Here is a 21,759-nt window from a genome sequence, read left to right as displayed (position 1 = left end):
TTTCCCTTTCTCCCTCTCCCAGGATAAATTTGATCCGTTCAACTACAATACATTATGGAGGAAATTCTCTTTTCTCCCAACAAGTAACTTCAGTTCTGTTAGCTCTCAATTCCAGCCATTCTTTTCTTTTTCACCTCCACAGCTCCAAAAGTAATTTTAATTACAAATGAAATGACCTCAACCTGTTACTGTGACTTGTCACCTGGTTATGGCAATGCACTTTTAATGCCAGTGTTATAATGCTTGAGGAAAGCCAGTCCTACTGAAAGTAAAATTGCTTTGGCAGGTCAGAAGATAACTGAAGATGTTAACTGCCACAGTTCTCTCTCCAACATGCGCTGTACACTGAATTGCCTAAATAAGTGCTCTAAAAAGAACAATTTAAGTGCTTCATTAACACACTATTTATTATATGCTAAGGCTCTTTGTCAAATGATGTTGTCAGACTATTAAAGTATAAGAAAACAACAAAGGGGTACAAATAAATTGCCTTTCCCTACTTAAAATAAAACAATCCAGCCACTAATGCATGTCAAGGGTTTATTCTCCAGCAAATTATACTTGACAATCAGTAGTCCAAATGAGAATAAATAAAATCAATAATGACAGTTAGTTAATACCACAACATTTCAAAATTAAAAGTCAAAGGGTTCCCCGAAAAACATTTGAATAAATATGAAACTATATTTTAACTTTTTAGCATTTGAAAACCATAACTATTGAACTTTATATTACAAAGTAATCATTCCCACACTAAAATAATGCACTTGAATTTACTTTTACTTCATGTAACTGGTTTCACCAAACCAAGCTGTAAACTACCATATGAATGAATGAGCTATCATATCTCAGTAGTTAAGTGCAATGGTCAGAGCTTTCTATTTAGAAAAGTTACATACAGTACCAGTCAAAAGTTTTAGAACACCTACTCATTCCAGGGTTTTTCTTTATTTTTACTATTTTCTACATTGTAGAATAATAGTGATTACATCAAAACTATGAAATAACACATATGGAATCATGTAGTAACCAAAAAAAGTGTTTAACAAATCAAAATATATTGTAGATTTTAGATTCTTCAAAGTAGCCACCCTTTTCCTTGATGACAGCGTTGCACACTCTTTGCATTCTCTCAACCAGCTTCATGAGGAATTCTTTTCCAACAGTCTTGAAGGAGTTCCCACATATGCTGAGCACTTGTTGGCTGCTTTTCCTTCACTCTGCGGTCCAACTCATCCCAAACCATCTCAATTGGGTTGAGGTCGGGTGAGTGTGGAGGCCAGGTCATCTGATGCAGCACTCCATCACTCTCCTTCTTGGTCAAATAGCCCTTACATAGCCTGGAGATGTGTTTTGGCCATTTTGCTGTTGAAAAACAAATGATCGTCCCACTAAGCGCAAACCAGATGGGATGGCGTATCGCTGCAGAATGCTGTGGTAGCCATGCTGGTTGTGTGCCTTGAATTCTAAATAAAATCACAGACAGTGTCACCAGAAAAGTACACCCACACCATCACACCACCTCCTCCATGCTTCACAGTGGGAACCACAAATGCAGAGATCATCCATTCACTTATTCAGTGTCTCAGAAAAACACACTGGTTGGAACAATAATTTCAAATTAGGACTCATCAGACCAAATGACAGATCTCCACCAGTCTAATGTCCATTGCTCAAGTTTCTTGGCCCACGCAAGTCTCTTCTTCTTATTGGTGTCCTTTAGTAGTGGTTTCTTTGCAGCAATTCGACCATGAAGGCCTGATTCACACAGTCTCCTCTGAACAGTTGATGTTGAGATGTGTCTGTTACATTTATTTGGGATGCAATCTGAGGTGCAATTAATAGCTGATTTCTGAGGATGGTAACTCTAATAAACTTCTCCTCAGCAGCAGAAGTAACTCTGGGTCTTAATTTCCTGTGGCGGTCCTCATGAGAGCCAGTTTCATCATACCACTTCATGGTTTTCGCAACTGCACTTTAAGAAACTTTCAAAGTTATTGACCTTTTTCAGATTGACTGACCTTCATGTCTTAAAGTAATGATGGACTGTTGTTTCTCTTTGCTTATTTGAGCTGTTCTTGACATAATATGGACTTGGTCTTTTACCAAATAAGGCTATCTTCTGTATACCACCCTACCTTGTCACAACACTAACTGACTGGCTCAAACACATTAAGAAGGAAAGAAACTCCACAAATTAATTTTTAACAATGCACACCTGTTAATTGAAATGCATTCCAGGTGACTACCCCATGAATCTGGTTGAGAGAATGCCAAGAGTGTGCAAAGCTGTCATCAAGGCAAAGTGTGGCTACTTTGAATAGTCTCAAATATAAAATATATTTTGATTTATTTAACACTTTTTTGGTTACTACATGACTCCATATGTGTTATTTCATAGTTTTGTTGTCTTCACTATTATTGTACAATGTAGAAAATAGTCAAAACTAAAGAAAAACCCTGGAATGAGTAGGTGTGTCCAAACTTTTGACTAGTACTGTAAATAAAGTCAGTGTACAACTATTAGCATATAATGCTAATTATATTTTGTCATTCAACTGCTAAGGCTGGCAAAGGTTAATGGCGGGGCCTGTTTAGGTTATGTAGGTTAGTCATCCATAGGAACTGAACTAATACAAGCATTAGGACTGGTACCTTGAAATAATACTTCAAATGTAAACAAAAACAGCCATTCAAATAACAGACTTAAGGGGAAACGGCGCCACTGGCCGCCCCACCACCACCGTTGTTATTGTTGCTGAGCTGAGGAGCGCCGTGCAGCATGGTAAAAAAAAATGCAATACATATTGTGCTCTTCTATCACGCGTGTAATGATGTCCGAGGGGAAAAAAACAGTGTTCGTTGTTTGCAGTAACTTCTTTGTTGTTGTATATCGCAAAAGGACGTAGCTGTTTCACCATTAAGGATTCCAACTTTAAGTAATGTATGACATGTCAATTCTCATACCTCATAAAGAATAAAGTGCTTGTAAGCAAAGTATTTTCAAGCAGACAAAAGGCTCAAAATGACTTCACTTGAACATGTATCGTTTCCTTTTCCCACCTTGAGCAGCTAGCATCCTTTCAAAAGAAACAACATTGTGCATGTTAGTCTTAACCTGACCAACTAGACACAGGACATCTACAAAGAGCTATTGGAAGCAAGTGCGGTATTAAACTAAAAGGCTCATGGTAAACGCTTGAATTAATTAATCATGTTGTTGTTCAGTTCTAGAAAATGTTATAGCAACGTCAAAAGTCCTTCAAACAATCTTCCCATTTTCTCTTGCCTATGAAACAAAACAATAAAAAGGGGTTAAACAATGTGGTTTTAAAAAATAGGTGTAAAAGTACAGTTTTACTCAAAAGGAAGACATATACAGTACTTATCTTTATGGCTGGTAATGCATTACCACCCTGCCACAGTGGTTGGTAATGCATTATCACCCTGCCATGGTGGTTGGTAATGCATTATCACCCTGTCACAGTGGTTGGTAATGCATTATCACCCTGCTACAGTAGTTCTGAACATGCATTGTCTCTCTTGTCTATTCCAAATCTACTTAAACACTACAGAAGACCATAGGGAATGCACTCATTCAGCAATCAAAAATCCCAAATTTGCAGTGATGATGAATCATACACTCATCACCTTTTCAATCCATCCACATTCACTCTCTCTCGTAGTCCAGACTACAATGCAGATGAGTCATGCACTCCTTTCTTTCCATCCATCCATCCATCCATCCAGTTGTTCATATTCTCTCAGTCCATACTGACCTTATCGGTACTGGTGGTGTGGGTTGGGTGAGTCTCTCCTGACTCCAGGCTGAGAACAGACAGACTGGAGTCAATCAGCGCCTCTGTGAAGGGAACCAAGCATTATTTACATTGCATCATAGTGATAACTATACACTGTACCTATTTCAAATCCAAGTTTATTTGTCACGTGCGCTGAATACAACAGGTGTAGACCTTACAGTGAAATGCTTACTTACAGGCTCTAACCAATAGTGCAAAAAAAGGTGTTAGGTGAACAAAAGGTAAGTAAAGAAATAAAACGACAATAAAAAGACAGGCTATATACAGTAGCGAGGCTATAAAAGTAGCGAGGCTACATATAGACACCGGTTAGTCAGGCTGATTGAGGTAGTATGTACATGTAGATATTAATATTTAACAGGGACTAACCACGAACAAAACTATTGCCTACCTGTATTGCTCTTGGCATGCTCTAAAGGCTGGACAGAATTATCCTGTGGAGGGGCAGGGTCTTTGACATTGCTGTGTAAAATGGGAAGAACGGGGCTGAGCACACCATCCTGGCAGCTTTCAGCACATTCTGTTTTGGAGGCATCAAGAAATGGAGGGCCCTCCTGACCCTGTCTCTGCCCATCAGATGAGCTCTGCGCCTGGACAGCTGCAGCCTGCTGATCCCCCCAGTCCAGGGCATTACCAGCATCCTCCTGGTCGCCTTCGGGGGACTGCTTCTGCTCCTCCAAGTTCTGTCCGTTTTTGATGGGGGAGGCAACTTTTAACACGCTGGAGCCCTTGGTTTCTGAGCGGGCACTGTTCTGGGCCCCAGTACTGGGCTTCTCGTAGGCCCCGGGCCCCTTAATGAGCTCCTCTGAGAAGCGGACCTTCTTCTCTGTAGCTTGAGGGGACGAGGCCTCAGCCTTCCCCTGTCTGGATGTCCCGTCGTCCGGGGGGTCGTCCGGGGCCTGAGCTGTCTCGGCCTTGTCCAGGCCAGGACTGACGCTTCCACTCACTTTCTCGGGCTTCACCACATCCAGGGTTAGCGAAGACTCCATTTTGAGGTCACCATCTTTGACCTCTGGAGTTTCTGCAGTGGAGTCATCTATGTCAGGGTCAGCCAAAGCATCAAGCTCTTCTAAGAATTCCTCCAAACTAGTCTTAGAGGCCTGAAGGAGCAAAAATAAAATTCCATTAGTAATATGATAAAGAAGACAGAGATTTCTTTGTTGAACCCAAGCACAGACATTTTTTCACCAAAGCACAGCTATATCATCAATGAAAAGCATTCAGTTTAAACCTCTCACCTGCAAATCCTCCCCATCCTCGCTGGCATCCCATCTGAAATATATATTTTTTTATTAGAAACATTAAGAATGAGTGGTCTATATTCTTCAAAGTATCCTGATAACAAAGTGAGTACTTTTGCACTTAGAAAAAATACATCTGTTCTGTGTGGGGTCAAAGATAGAAAGAGATATGTAGAGAGTGTGAGTGAGACGAAATAGAGAAGGATGATTGTAGGTACACTTACACACCTGTGTGTTTAATCATGGCTGCCCTCTGTACATCCTGAGAAATGCTTGACAGTCTACACTTAGAAAAAGGGTTCCAAAAGGGTTTTTAGGCTATCCCCATTGGAGAATCCTTTTGTGGCTCCAAAGTGGCGCAGCAGTCTAAGGCACTGCATCTCAGTACTAGAGGCGTCACTACAGACCCTGGTTAGATTCCAGGCTGTATTACAACCAGACGTGATTGGGAGTCTCATAGAGTGGCGCACAATTGGCCCAGCGTCATCCGGGTTAGAGTTTGGCCAGTGTAGGCCGTCATTGTAAATAAGAATTTGTTCTTAACTGACTTGCCTAGTTAAATAAAAAAATGGTTCTAGGTAAAAACCCTTTTGATTCCAGGTATAGCCCTTTTTGGTTCCAGGTAAAACCATTTTGGTTTCCATGTAGAACCCTTTGTGGAAAGGGTTTTACATGGAACCCAAAATGGTTCTACATGGAACCAAAAGGGTTTTACCTGGAACCAACAAGGGTTCTTCAAAATGTTATCCTGGGGGACAGCCGGAGGAACCCTTTTAGGTTCTAGATATAACTTTTTTTGCCTAAGAGGTAAGGCTAGTCTGAGCAGTTCTCTTCACGCTCTGCTCTTTTCCCAATTAGCACCAGCAGCAAAACCCAATAACAGGCAACTGAGACAAGAGAGCACTCTGCCTGGACATACCTGACTGCTCTTTCCCCTGGTCAGCTCAATCTCACAGAGGACCGCACAGCCACCAATACCTGCCTCTCAAGCACCGCTAACAGAACCTAAAAGTAGTCTAGCCTCACCAATGGCTTCAGAACAAAAAGCTGGAACAGTGGGCTTTTTGAAATAAAACAGAAGAATGCACAAGTGAATTAGCTGTTTTTGGTCATTTGACACGTTGTGCTCTTTAGAGTAAGTCCCAGTGTGTTTGCATACAGCCAGGCAAGGTGTGTGCTTTCCTTACATCAACACAGGCTGTTATGATTAAATCTGCTGTTATTGCCACTCACCTTCTAGCCCTCCCAGTCAGCCGGTCCTTGCCCTTGGCTTTACTGCTGACCACTGGAACATTTTTACCCCGCTTGTCTTTGCCCCGCAGCTGCTGACCTGGAGATGAACACAAGCAAAGCCAAGAGAAAAATTCAGAATAGTTCCTCCATCATTGGCTGATTGGTAGCTTGTACTGAGGAGTTCAATGATTCAGCTGCTGGTACACAGTATAAAGCATTCAAACTCACCCCGTGAATCAGCATTTGATTTGGGGTGACCCCTCTTTGCATTTCTTCCTCCTGGAAATCAAACAAGTTCAACAATTATTGGGTATCACTGGAAATAAGACATACTTGATCATGGTCTGACTATTCCTCAGTGTTTGAGTTGAAAATAATTTACTACAGAGTGAATTTCTCACCTCTGACTGTAGGCCCCCTTTCTCTCTCCCTAGGAGATGTATCTGAAAACCTAAAGAGAGACATTTAGTTTACAGTGAAATAATTAAAACTTAATACACAGCTGGGATGTTCCATCAACAGATGAACTACCAGATAACGAGGCCATGGTTTTGGTGTTAAAGTAAACAGACAAACTCTTACCTACCAGGGTTAATGAAGGGTCCAATGCATTTGGTTGGACATTTCTCAAATATCTGTGTTATTCCACTAACCTAACAATTTACATTCCATTACTTTCATTCAACAGCCATTTTCATTTCCAAGTAATCATTACATGCTGAGCTCAGAGCAAGAATGAGACATTGTACAGAGATGACTGTGGTATCTTGAGGTCATGTAGCTACAGATTTGTAACGCTCTCAATCAATGAGAGAAGATTTGAAATGGACACGATGGCTGCTTACACATTGTTGGATTACTTAATGGAGCAAAAAAATATATTTATTTTAATAACAGTGCATTTTATAAATTCAAACAAACCACCTGCAACTGGACACAAACGTTTTAGAAGATTCATGTTTGGCCAAGTCGAGAATGAAGATAGTATGACCACGTTAAGGTTGGTCGAAAATTCTCTGCTCTACGCCAAACAGTACCTTTCCTGTAACGGCTAATGGAGAATCACGTTACAAATCTGTAGCTAGAGGTTATGATCCTACACTCCTCATTCATTGACAACATCTAAACTGCTGAATCAAAAATATTTTTCCTACTCTAGTTAGTCTCTGGGGCCTTATTTAAACCATGCCTCAAAAGGAAAGGCATCCCAGCCCCAGCTAAAAAGTCTCCTATTATCTTGTCTCTTTAAAGTTTGATGCTTCTTTCTTCTAAACAGAACATTTATTTATCCAGTCACTGTGCTGCTCACAGCACATCTGTTGTGTTTGAATTCCAACAAGGAACAGAAAGAGGGGTGTTCATATATTTTGCTCCTAAGCAGTAAGGACGCCACTGTTTGAAAGGACAGCAGCTCCATACATAGTAAAATTCTGGGTTCCAAATTCAAAATCATGTAAGCTATATATAAGATGTTGTTTTCATTCTGTGGCGCTCAAGGCCTAAAACTGGCCTACTTTTATCCTTTCTCCATGGTTCTAAAACATTGCATGTCAGCTTGTTACAAACTTCTTCTAGTGAAAGTGCCCAATGTCTAGCATAGCTAACAAAGGGAGAGGGTGGTAAGAGTACTAGGGAGAGGGTATTTAGATTATAGGATAAATACCCTTTCAAGATTTATCAAAGCCATTTTCTAAGAACGGCTCATAAACAGAGGTGATCCAATAAAGACGATACCTCAGAAGAGAACAAACACATTTTTGCCAGGTCATTCCTTCTCCTCCCTCTAATAGCGTTATTTGCCAGTCACCATCCAACATCATTACATTTGCTGTGACTTGTTATTTACGTCTTGTGACTTGATTGGATTAAGTCTTGTGACAGTGTGAAATCAGTATCATGGGACAGGGCATGGTCCAAAATGTGGATCGCGTGAATACCTCCAACAATGGAAATCTTCCACCAGAGTAAATTAACATTCTGAAAGTACCTTAGAGCAGGGTTTACTAAACTCGGTTTGGTTTTTGCCATAGCACTACACAGCTGATTCAAATAATCAAAGCTTGATAATGAGTTGGTTATTTGAATCAGCTCTGTAGTGCCAGGGCAAAAACCTAAAAAATTGTTTGTACCACCATCTTCTCTCCGCAGACACCATTCTGCGCTTCCTTAGAAAATTCAATGCAACCATTTCTACATTTAGAAGTACAGAAGATAGAAAGACAGATACATCATTGTTCAATAGAGGAAGTAATAGAGAAGGTAATCTCCTTGATGAGTGAATGAGTTAACGTTTAAGTTTAGTTACAATGACAAGAGAATGGCCTATTTTGCATGGTAAGAGATGAGATGTGTGGTAGTTAGCTTTAGTTGTTGTGTGAACAAGACCAGAAGACGAGCACATACAGAAGAGTACTTTTTTTATTGTAACATTCATTTATAATCAAAATGGAAAATGAGCACTCAGACATGCATCAAGCAAACAGAACAGCCAAACTGAAATGATTGACAGAGCAAATTAAAGAAGTGCAAGCAGCCAGGGATGGGAGTGGGCTTACATATTCTCTGTTTTGTCCATGTCCCATGCCCGCCTCCACTGGCCCTTGGCATTTTTGTGGCGTGCCAAGCGTTCACGGTCGATCTGCTCACGCTCCTTCTTCCAGCACAAGTACTCCTGCTGCTCCTCTTTAGACGTGGGGATGGTGAGGTCTGTGTCGCCCGCTGGGTGTAGCCTCTCAGACTCCTGCAAGGAGAACACAAGTACCAGTCATAGTTTAGTGCCAGTGGTGAAAACTGCAAAAGGCCTACCATGGTCAGATATCCAATCTGTACTTCAGCTGTGAGAGGAAGCTTTCTTCAAACACTTTGTGTGAGACAGTGGCAATACAGGTCAAAATAACAGCCTTATATAATAATTGGCCTTGGATTGGTGAAGCCTCTGGGCAGTCCAGAAGATCAGAGGAACAGCAGGGGTCTGAGGGAGAACTGAACAAGTGCTCTTGGTTCATACATAAAAGAGGTTATATCTGTAAATTGGATGGGCTTTCATCACATCATTGTGACTAGTCACCCCGGGTCCTAGAGAGCTACAAGGCTTTCATCCAAGTTATCAACCTGTTCTGAAATTGACCTGGGACTTTCCCACCCGAACCCAATATGCATAAAAATGTTTTACACAGACACACACACACACACACACACACACACACACACACACACACACACACACACACACACACACACACACACACACACACACACACACACACACACACACACACACACACTTTATTAACCAGAACTGATACAGTGTGAGAGGGAGAGAGGTGCTGCTCTAGCAGGCGGGGGAGGGGCTATACTGTGAGCGAGTGACACAGAGAGGTAGAGATGAGACAGTAACCAACCAAGCCGACTCGCGTTATAGTTGACTGATAGCTGCCATAGCTAGGCTATTATCAAATATGATTACACAGTACCTGTCTTGACTGCATCAAACCAAGAGAAGCTAGTTAAACTAGCTAATGTTAGCTAGCAAGTGACATTATTTAGAATTCTGGATCTGGACCCTTTCTGGTCTTGGATTGGCTCTCAGGTTTTCTGGTACAGGTGGATCCGTGAAGACTTCTAGTGTGATGATACTAGTGGTAACGCAGCGTGATGATACTAGTGGTATCGTAGCGTGATGATACTAGTGGTAACGTAGCGTGATGATACTAGTGGTAACGCAGCGTGATGATACTAGTGGTAACGCAGCATGATGATACTAGTGGTAACGCAGCATGATGATACTAGTGGTAACGTAGCGTGATGATACTAGTGGTAACGTAGCGTGATGATACGAGTGGTAGCGTAGCGTGATGATACTAGTGGTAACGTAGCGTGATGATGCTAGTGGTATCGTAGCGTGATGATACTAGTGGTATCGTAGCGTGATGATACTAGTGGTAACGTAGCGTGATGATACTAGTGGTAACGCAGCGTGATGATACTAGTGGTAACGCAGCGTGATGATACTAGTGGTAACGCAGCGTGATGATACTAGTGGTAACGTAGCGTGATGATACTAGTGGTAACGTAGCGTGATGATACTAGTGGTATCGTAGCGTGATGATACTAGTGGTATCGTAGCGTGATGATACTAGTAGTAACGCAGCGTGATGATACTAGTGGTAACGTAGCGTGATGATACTAGTGGTAACGTAGCGTGATGATACTAGTGGTAACGTAGCGTGATGATACTAGTGGTAACGTAGCGTGATGATACTAGTGGTAACGTAGCGTGATGATACTAGTGGTAACGTAGCGTGATGATACTAGTGGTATCGTAGCGTGATGATACTAGTGGTAACGTAGCGTGATGATACTAGTGGTAACGTAGCGTGATGATACTAGTGGTATCGTAGCGTGATGATACTAGTGGTATCGTAGCGTGATGATACTAGTGGTAACGTAGCGTGATGATACTAGTGGTATCGTAGCGTGATGATACGAGTGGTAGCGTAGCGTGATGATACTAGTGGTAATGTAGCGTGATGATGCTAGTGGTATCGTAGCGTGATGATACTAGTGGTAACGTAGCGTGATGATACTAGTGGTAACGTAGCATGATGATACGAGTGGTAGCGTAGCGTGATGATACTAGTGGTAACATAGCGTGATGATGCTAGTGGTATCGTAGCGTGATGATACTAGTGGTATCGTAGCGTGATGATACTAGTGGTAACGTAGCGTGATGATGCTAGTGGTATCGTAGCGTGATGATACTAGTGGTATCGTAGCGTGATGATACTAGTGGTATCGTAGCGTGATGATACTAGTGGTAACGTAGCGTGATGATACTAGTGGTATCGTAGCGTGATGATACGAGTGGTAGCGTAGCGTGATGATACTAGTGGTAATGTAGCGTGATGATGCTAGTGGTATCGTAGCGTGATGATACTAGTGGTAACGTAGCGTGATGATACTAGTGGTAACGTAGCGTGATGATACGAGTGGTAGCGTAGCGTGATGATACTAGTGGTAACGTAGCGTGATGATGCTAGTGGTATCGTAGCGTGATGATACTAGTGGTATCGTAGCGTGATGATACTAGTGGTAACGTAGCGTGATGATACTAGTGGTAACGTAGCGTGATGATACTAGTGGTAACGTAGCGTGATGATACTAGTGGTATCGTAGCGTGATGATACGAGTGGTATCGTAGCGTGATGATACTAGTGGTAACGTAGCGTGATGATACTAGTGGTAACGTAGCGTGATGATACTAGTGGTAACGTAGCGTGATGATACTAGTGGTAACGTAGCGTGATGATACTAGTGGTATCGTAGCGTGATGATACTAGTGGTAACTTAGCGTGATGATACTAGTGGTAACGTAGCGTGATGATACTAGTGGTATCGTAGCGTGATGATACTAGTGGTAACGTAGCGTGATGATACTAGTGGTATCGTAGCGTGATGATACTAGTGGTATCGTAGCATGATGATACTAGTGGTATCGTAGCGTGATGATACTAGTGGTAACGTAGCGTGATGATACTAGTGGTATCGTAGCATGATGATACTAGTGGTATCGTAGCGTGATGATACTAGTGGTATCGTAGCGTGATGATACTAGTGGTAACGTAGCGTGATGATACGAGTGGTATCGTAGCGTGATGATACTAGTGGTAACGTAGCGTGATGATACTAGTGGTAACGTAGCGTGATGATGCTAGTGGTAATGTAGCGTGATGATACTAGTGGTAAGGCTTCCATGGCTGGCCAAACTAAACTGCTACTAATATGAGCTCTAAGAAATGCCCTTCACAACATTCTCAGGGACAGGGATGTAGACAGATGTGCTTGTCACATGGCCCCAAAGATGCATCTCAAATATCAATAAACTCCTGTCTTTAGGGAGACTAGATGCTTGGCAACAGCAGGGAGAGGAAAAAGGCTGGAGCTTGTCATTGCTGAGAGTGTGTGCACTGTGCAGGTGAAGGGTGTGTCTCCTGAGAGTGTGTTGCTACAGACAAAATAACTTACACACTGCTCCAGAATCCAATGGCGGCTAGCTTTACACCACTCCAGCTGACGCTTGGCATTGCGCGTGGTGATCTTAGGCTTGTGTGTGGCTGCTCGACCATGGAAACCCATTTCATGAGGCTCCTGACAAACAGTTACTGTGCTGATGTTGCTTCCAGGGACAGTTTGGAACAAGAATCAGTGTTGCAACCGAGGTCAGACGATTTTTACACGCTGTGCGCTTCAGCACTCCCGATCTGTGAGCTTGTGTGGCCTACCACTTAGCGACTGTTGCTCATAGACGTTTCCACTTCAAGATAATAGCACTTACAGTTGACCAGGGCAGCTCTAGCAGGGCAGAAATTTGACTACTGACTTGTTGGAAAGGTGGCATCCTATGACGGTGTAACATTGAAAGTCACTGAGCTCTTCAGTACGGGACATTCTACTGCCAATGTTTGTTTGTGGAGATTCCATGGCTGTGTGCTCATTTTATACACCTGTCAGCATCAGGTGTGGCTGAAATATCCAAATCCAATAATTTGAAGGGGTGTCCACATACGTTTTGCCATGTAGTGTAGATACTACTCTACAAACCAGGAGAATCGATGTGTGGTTCCATTCATGCTCTTTCTGTGAAGGGTTTTTACAACCGGACAGGAGCAGTCAGGAGACAAGAATAATGGAGACAGACGAAAGCCACTGATTGGGCACAGAGGGATAAACTAGGGACAGGCAGAAAGATGTTTTCCTCCACGGTGTGGACCAATCAGAGACAGGTAAACATGTGGCTCTCCTGCAGGCACTATCGGGAACGTGGCATCCGTGATCATCTCTCGGTTTGCTTCTCCTCGCTCCTCTTTGTCTATTCTTCCCCGGTCCTGTGGGATGCAGGGGCCACAGGGGACGACATGTCTCACATGTTCTAACAGGCCTACCCCCGCTGGCTCCGCCAAGCACACCACTAGTTAGCACTTTCAATTTCCTGCCTCTGCTGGGGCTCCCTCCCAGGGTTACAGGGGTTCAGGGAGGAGCCGCACACTGGCCAACAGAAAAAACCTGGGTCATATTCATTAGGGCATTGTAGCAAAACATTTTTCAACAGAAAATGAAAACAAGACTTATTGGACTTAAGTTCAATAGGTTTTATATTTAGTATTTTATTTGGTGTCCATTGAATACCCTGTGCTCTGTCATGTCTAGAACTGTATGACCATACTTATTCCGAAGCGGTGTTGGATACCTCCCAAATCAGAACAACTTCATTTCTAGGCTATATCAGATCATAGCTGCTAACATAGCTCTGATCATGTTCTTCTTATGCAACGCTGGCATCCAAAAACCAGCCACGATGGAAGAGGTTGCGTAACTCATAGCATTCTCCACAGCCGGGCTGAGAACACACCAACGTAGTATAGCTGAGTGGGACATGAACAGCATCACTTGTCATGTGGCTCCTTCCTTGCGGGTAGGAGTGTTGGGCCAGTAACCAAAAGGTTGCTGGGTCGAATCCCCCTGAGCCGACAAGGTAAATATCTGTCATTCTGCTCCTGAGCAAGGCAGTTAACCCCGAAGAACAATTGCTCCAAGGGCACCGATGATGTCAATTAAGGCAGCCCCCCACACCTCTCGGATTCAGAGGGTTTGGGTTAAATGCGGAAAACACATTTCAGCTGAATGCATTCAGTTGTACAACTGACTATGTATCTCACTTTCCTCTGAAGGCTCTGTTCAATCCCTCCCTGCCTGCCTCCTGCTTCTGGGTGTTTATCACACTCCTGATCTGTTACCCAACCTTGCTCCTACCCTATATTTCACTGGCAACACTAACAGACCAAGAGCACAGGTGGCACATGGGGACAACTTACCAGAGGGAGTGGGGGGGAGGGGGGGTGTAAGGGAGAGGGCGATACTTTTGTTTTGGGAAAGATGCCGTCTTCTTCAACTCCGAAGACCGGGAGTGTTGGAGTCTGTTTCTATATTTCCTTGGTTATGAAAATATGTGTTTATTAGATGATATTGCTCATTAAGAATATAATATTGAATTTCTATATACATATGGTGTTTGCATTTATTTGGTTATGTGGCCTCTTATTATGGTCCTATAATTTGAATTAAAATATGGCAATTACGCCCTCTAGGCTCAATCAGTTGGAAGTACGGGGCTCAATCAGGACGGGTGGGCTTGCCCAGATAGGTGCATATTGGGTATAAGGAGGGGAAGTAAGTGCCTACTAGTTATGGAAAATGTTTGTGATACTGGGATGGCATACATTTTTTTAACCATATACGTTTTTACCCTGATCTTTTTTGTTTACCTGGAATATTGGAACCTTTCTTTGCCTTGCATTTATCATTTTGGATTCTACAAATAAAACGTGAAGTTTAATTCATCATGCCATCGATTTCATTTGGATTCTTGGGTTTTCTAAAATGGATTTTGGATGTGCGTCTCAAACGTGCAACTAGTTTTCCCACGGCTATTCGAAAGCCACCACATTTAAGTTAAAATGTCCACACTTTATAGATTTATCAAGTCACCTGGAGCAAATCAGCGTTGCCAACAAAAGAGACCGTGAGTACAGTACGGGTATCATTTTCAAGTTAAGCCATTTCTTTGTGATTGTTGGTTTGGAAATGTTTGACGCGTCTAGTTTGGAAACATTGTCACAAGCTATTCAACTGTGAATGAGCCATCGGTGCGATGGGAAGCTGTTAAGCGCTATTGGAAATGCATTGTTGATATTGAAGTGTGTAACTGAAAATTGTGAATGGAAATGGCAGTCACCCATTCTTAAGCTCTGGTGGAAAAAAAGTTGGAAAGGTGGATGGAAGCTCGACTAACAAAGAAAAAGAATGCAATTCAAGCATTGATGGATGGTGGTGAAAATGATGACGTCGTCAGTAGTAACGTTAATGTGTTCAATGGTTAATTTGCTGAGTTTATGGAACTGTATGTGGCTGTGCATAATATACTGCTCAAAAAAAGAAAGGGAACACTAAAATAACACATCCTAGATCTGAATGAATGAAATAATCTTATTAAATACTTTTTTCTTTACATAGTTGAATGTGCTGACAACAAAATCACACAAAAATAATCAATGGAAATCCAATTTATCAACCCATGGAGGTCTGGATTTGGAGTCACACTCAAAATTAAAGTGGAAAACCACACTACAGGCTGATCCAACTTTGATGTAATGTCCTTAAAATAGGTCAAAATGAGGCTCAGTAGTGTGTGTGGCCTCCACGTGCCTGTATGACCTCCCTACAACGCCTGGGCATGCTCCTGATGAGGTGGTGGATGGTCTCCTGAGGGATCTCCTCCCAGACCTGGACTAAAGCATCCGCCAACTCCTGGACAGTCTGTGGTGCAACGTGGCATTGGTGGATGGAGCGAGACATGATGTCCCAGATGTGCTCAATTGGATTCAGGTCTGGGGAACGGGCGGGCCAGTCCATAGCATCAATGCCTTCCTCTTGCAGGAACTGCTGACACACTCCAGCCACATGAGGTCTAGCATTGTCTTGCATTAGGAGGAACCCAGGGCCAACCGCACCAGCATATGGTCTCACAAGGGGTCTGAGGATCTCATCTCGGTACCTAATGGCAGTCAGGCTACCTCTGGCGAGCACATGGAGGACTGTGCGGCCCCCCCAAAGAAATGCCACCCCACACCATGACTGACCCACCGCCAAACCGGTCATGCTGGAGGATGTTGCAGGCAGCAGAACGTTCTCCACGGCGTCTCCAGACTCTGTCACGTCTGTCACATGTGCTCAGTGTGAACCTGCTTTCATCTGTGAAGAGCACAGGGGGCACCAGTGGCGAATTTGCCAATCTTGGTGTTCTCTGGCAAATGCCAAACGTCCTGCACGGTGTTGGGCTGTAAGCACAACCCCCACCTGTGGACGTCGGGCCCTCATACCACCCTCATGGAGTCTGTTTCTGACCGTTTGAGCAGACACATGCACATTTGTAGCCTGCTGGAGGTGATTTTGCAGGGCTCTGGCAGTGCTCCTCCTTGCACAAAGGCGGAGGTAGCGGTCCTGCTGCTGGGTTGTTGCCCTCCTACGGCCTCCTCCACGTCTCCTGATGTACTGGCCTGTCTCCTGGTAGCGCCTCCATGCTCTGGACACTACGCTGACAGACACAGCAAACCTTCTTGCCACAGCTCGCATTGATGTGCCATCCTGGATGAGCTGCACTACCTGAGCCACTTGTGTGGGTTGTAGACTCCGTCTCATGCTACCACTAGAGTGAAAGCACCGCCAGCATTCAAAAGTGACCAAAACATCAGCCAGGAAGCATAAGAACTGAGAAGTGGTCTGTGGTCACCACCTGCCGAACCACTCCTTTATTGGGGGTGTCTTGCTAATTGCCTATAATTTCCACCTGTTGTCTATTCCATTTGCACAACAGCATGTGAAATTTATTGTCAATCAGTGTTGCTTCCTAAGTGGACAGTTTGATTTCACAGAAGTGTGATTGACTTGGAGTTACATTGTGTTGTTTAAGTGTTCCCTTTATTTTTTTGAGCAGTGTATATTGTCTGAAGAGGAAAGAGTCTGATCATGCTGATCATGCTCTGTTGTATCAGAAAGTGCATCCAAGTCGAAAAACTATTCAGAATTGCAAAGTCTGCTTCTCCATATTCCGAATGGATCTAACAGCGGCTTCTGGTAAGAGCAAGGCAATCAATGATGGTCACATGTCACGAGCCGTGGAAGCGAAAGACAGCGGCCTCCCGCAAAGCAGTCTACACTCCCAACGAGAGGCCTGGGGCAGATACAAAAAAACAAATAGTTTAGACGTCCTGGAGCCTGATCTTCCTGCACCTTCGTCGCTGGGGGTGCCGGTGTCTGCGGCCGCAGTACCTACTACTACGATTTCGAAGTCGACGTCGGCAACCTTCCATTCCTGCTCTGGATCAAGCAGGGCTTCTCCATCTGTTGGAGGCCTGCACCAGGCGCCGGGAGCAACGGGCTCAAGTTATCCTGCCTCTCGCCCATCCATAAAGGGTTCTCCAAATCCTGTGAAGTGTGGGAGTGGGTGGATTTCCTCATCATTCTCGCCAGATGGGATTTTGGGTAGTTCCCTGGTAAGAAATGTGACCATTTCTGGTGCAAAAACAACATCCTCCCCTGGAGCTCGAATAAAATACATTACTAAGCTTCTCCCGAACGTACTACGTCAGGACATTGAAATCGATTCTATCGTAGTCCATGTGGGTTTAAATTACATTATGAAGGGCAGCTCTGAACAGTTGAAACTGGATTTTAAAGAGTCCGCTAGACACTAACAAAATACCCATCAAATCTGGCCCTGTGCCCCCTCTGAATCGTGGCATGGAACACTTTAGCAGGATTCTTTCTCTTCACAAATGGCTACGTGATTATTGCAGCTCAATGGGTGTAACTTTTGTTGACAATTTCGATAACTTTTGGAAACAAAACCATTTTTTTATAAGGAGGATGGGATCCATCTAAATCATTTGGGTTCCTGGACCCTTTCACAGCATTATAAGGCTGTGTTGAGACAATGACTTATCAATGACCCAAGCCCAGCTCAGCTAATCCCTACCATTGTGACGCAGAGTTGTCATAATGCTTCAGCAAATGTATGATTACCAGGGGCGTTGGTAGACAATGTAAGTAACCTAATTAATGTCTCTCTTAACTGTCCTGAATGCCTCTGCTGATCCTACAGCTATTGTATGCAGTAATCATGTGCCTATGAACCAGATTTATACTGCTGGCACTGAGCCAGTGTGCCCTAGGAGGAAGTTCAATGTTTGCAGTTCACCCTGCACTAACATAAATAACATGAGCTTATCTACTTCTGCTAAGCTTCCCAGTAAAGCAATAAAAGCAATAAGTAAGCATCCCAGAAGAAAAGTGCTCAAAATAGCCCAAGTTAACATATGTAGCTTAAGAAACAAGGTTCACTAAATCAATCAATTGCTAGTAAAAGATGACATTCATATTCTGACTCTGAAACTCACTTAGGTAATGACTTTGATGATACAGTGGTAGTAATACAAGGTTATAACATTTACAGAAAATATATAAATGCCAATGGTGGGGGTGTTGCTGTTTATATTCAGAACCACGTTCCTGTAAAGATTAGAGAGGATCTCATGTTAAATACTGCCTCACCTAAAGCCCATTCTGGTGGGAAGCTGCTATAGACCAAGTGTTAACACTCAGTATCTGGATAACATGTGTGAAATGCTTGATAATGTATGTGATATCAACCGAGGTATATTTTCTGGATGATTTTAAATATTAACTGGCTTTCATCAAGCTGCCCACTCAAGAAAAAGATTCAAACTGTAACCATTGCCTGCAACCTGGTTCAGGTTATCAGTCAACCTACCAGGGTAGTTACAAACAGCACAGGAATGAAATCATCAACATGTATTGATCACATCTTTACTAAGGCTGCAGAAATTAGCTTGAAAGCAGTATCCAGATCCATTGGATGTAGTGAGCACAATATAGTAGCCATATCTAGGAAAAACAGATTTCCAAAGGCTGGGCCTAATATAGTGTATATGAGGTAATACAATAAGTTTTATAGTGATTCCTATGTTGTGGATGTAAAGAATGTTTGCCAGCAACAAACGCAGACACTACACAGCCAATTATATATTGTAATTTTGAATTCCTTAAAGTGAGTGTGTTAGAGGTGAAAAATGAATGTCTATTGTCGTGATGTTAGTACCATTAACGCAATGACAATTATTTTATCAAATAATTACATACCACGTTCAATTATTACGCGATTAAATAGAGGTCAAACAATGGTCGTTTGATAGGGAAATGTTCTTCTTTTCTCGTCTTTGGTCAAGTTTACTAGACTATTTTACATATACAGCTGCAGACTGTGAATGTGTAGTCTTAATCTTCTTCACTCATCGAGAGTTCCTAACCATTTGTGATGTATTCAGCTCGTGCTGCACGTAACTGGTCTGGTAGAGTCTAACCATTTGCAACATCCGACTTACACCGGAGTCCGCTTGGTCTAATGTGAAAGGAGTTTTATGCACTCTGGCAAAAGGGGGCGTTCCATGACACCGACATAATGTCTGTGCTCACGTGGGTGTGGTCACTGACTGGGTAGAACTTTTATATGAAAAACAATTCTCATTTAGAAGGCTAACATCACATTTCATCTTATCACAAATAGTTTCATATTTAATCATATAAAGTTCCACAACATTTAGATGTAAACCTGACAACTTGAAAATGTACACTTTCAGAGATAGTTATGTTGTTCTACCGTCTTTAATGACATCACAAAATCGAAATGAATTCGACAGAATTGTTATTTATATACCCACGGACCATTCCAAATGTTTGGATTACAGAAATACTGTTTCATTATCCAATGATGGATGTCACAGTACTACAAAATAACGCTCTCTGCTGTAAAAGGGATTTTTTTACTTCCATTTCTGCAGTGGGAGAGAAAGTTCCTGCAATGTATTTAAGACTGTCATAAAATGGCCAACTTCCGCCCCCCTCCTCTTTGGTAGGAGAGAGAGGGGCTCTCTCTGATCCTCACACAGGAGGGAAGGTCATGACACTATCAACCAACGGGGTCTGACAACTTGGATGGAAAATTATTGAGGATAATAGCAGACGATATTGCCACTCCTATTTGCCGTATTTCAATTTAAGCCTACTAGAAAGTGTGAACCCCCAGGCTTGGAGGGAAGCAAAAGTCATTCCGCTACCTAAGAATAGTAAAGCCCCCTTCACTGGCTCAAAGAGCTGACCAATCAACCTGTTACCAACCCTTAACGTTTTGGAAAAAAATGTTTGACCAGATACAATGCTACTTTACAGAAAACAAATTGACAACAGACTTTCAGCACGCTGATCGGGAAGGACATTCAACAAGCACAGGTCACTTACACAAATGACTGATGATTGGCTGAGAGAAATTGATGATAAAGAATATTGTGGGGGCTGTTATGCTTTAGTGCGACTTTTGACAATCATAGTCTGCTGCTGGAAAAACGTATGTGTTGACTTTACACCCCCTGCTATATTGTGGATAAAGAGTTACCTGTCTAACGGAACACAGAGGGTGTTCTTTAATGGAAGCCTCTCCAACATAATCCAGGTAGAATCAGGAATTCCCCAGGGCAGCTGTCTAGGCCCATTACTTGTTTCAATCTTTACTAATGACATGCCACAGGCTTTGAGTAAAGCCAGTGTGTCTATGTATGCGGATGACTCAACACTGTACACATCAGCTACTACAGTGACTGAAATGACTACAACACTTAAAGAGTTGCAGTTAGTTTCAGAGTGGATGGCAAGGAATAAATAAGTCCTATAAATATTTCTAAAACTAAAAGCATTGTATTTGGGACAAATCATTCACTAAACTAAATCATGTGGAGATTGAGCAAGTTAAGGTGACTAAACTGCTTGGAGAAAAGCTGGATTGTTAGCTATCATGGTCAAAACACAATACAACAGTAGCTAAGATGGGGAGAAGTCTGTCCATAATAAAACACTTCTCTGTCTTCTTAAAAGCACTATCAACAAGGCAGGTCCAACAGGATCTGTTCAGTCATGGTCAAGTGCCACAAAAAGGGACTTAGGAAAATTGCTTTTGTCTCATAACAGGGCAGCACGGCTGGCCCTTGGATGTACAGTGAGGGAAAAAAGTATTTGATCCCCTGCTGAATTTGAACGTTTGCCCACTGACAAAGAAATTATCAGTCTATAATTTTAATGGTAGGTTTATTTGAACAGTGAGAGACAGAATAACAACAACAAAAAATCCATAAAAACAAATGTCAAAAATGTTATAAATTGATTTGCATTTTGAGGGAAATAAGTATTTGACCCCTTTGCAAAACATGACTTAGTACTTGGTGGCAATCACAGAGGTCAGACGTTTCTTGTAGTTGGCCACCAGGTTTGCAAACATCTCAGGAGGGATTTTGTCCCACTCCTCTTTGCAGATCTTCTCCAAGTCATTAAGGTTTCGAGGCTGACGTTTGGCAACTCGAACCTTCAGCTCCCTCCACAGATTTTCTATGGGATTAAGGTCTGAAGACTGGCTAGGCCACTCCAGGACCTTAATGTGCTTCTTCTTGAGCCACTCCTTTGTTGCCTTGGCCGTGTGTTTTGGGTCATTGTCATGCTGGAATACCCATCCATGACCCATTTTCAATGCCCTGGCTGAGGGAAGGAGGTTCTCACCCAAGATTTGACGGTACATGGCCTCGTCCAACGTCCCTTTGATGCGGTGAAGTTGTCCTGTCCCCTTAGCAGAAAAACACCCCCAAAGCATAACGTTTCCACCTCCATATTTGACGGTGGGGATGGTGTTCTTGGGGTCATAGGCAGCATTCCTCCTCCTCCAAACACGGCAAGTTGAGTTGATGCCAAAGAACTCCATTTTGGTCTCATCTGACCACAACACTTTCCCC

At 42.8% G+C, this 21,759-nt stretch overlaps 1 protein-coding gene across 4 annotated transcripts in view; it reads right to left on the bottom strand.

Moving 5' to 3' along the window:
- Nucleotides 1-2,414: 2,414 nt before the first annotated feature.
- LOC106581812 (coiled-coil domain-containing protein 9B) overlaps nt 2,415-21,759 on the bottom strand; it is a 48,603-nt gene continuing 29,258 nt past the window's right edge. For 3 of the 4 annotated variants that reach the window (XM_014164217.2, XM_014164303.2, XM_014164366.2), the window contains exons 7-14: nt 8,851-9,035; nt 6,697-6,746; nt 6,524-6,574; nt 6,296-6,392; nt 5,060-5,093; nt 4,213-4,921; nt 3,780-3,862; nt 2,415-3,080 (exon numbers count right to left, since the gene is read on the bottom strand). In XM_014164217.2, coding sequence (XP_014019692.2) covers nt 3,021-3,080; nt 3,780-3,862; nt 4,213-4,921; nt 5,060-5,093; nt 6,296-6,392; nt 6,524-6,574; nt 6,697-6,746; nt 8,851-9,035 — 1,269 coding nt within the window. In that variant the 3' untranslated portion in view covers nt 2,415-3,020. Of the gene's footprint in view, nt 3,081-3,233; nt 3,290-3,779; nt 3,863-4,212; nt 4,922-5,059; nt 5,094-6,295; nt 6,393-6,523; nt 6,575-6,696; nt 6,747-8,850; nt 9,036-21,759 lie in introns of those variants that run through there. The other variant, XM_014164457.2, reaches the window with a different exon arrangement.

This window comes from Salmo salar, chromosome ssa01 (assembly GCF_905237065.1).
Source record: "Salmo salar chromosome ssa01, Ssal_v3.1, whole genome shotgun sequence".
In the NCBI taxonomy this organism is placed as follows: Eukaryota; Metazoa; Chordata; class Actinopteri; order Salmoniformes; family Salmonidae; genus Salmo; species Salmo salar.
This window is presented reverse-complemented; position numbering and strand designations above follow the sequence as displayed.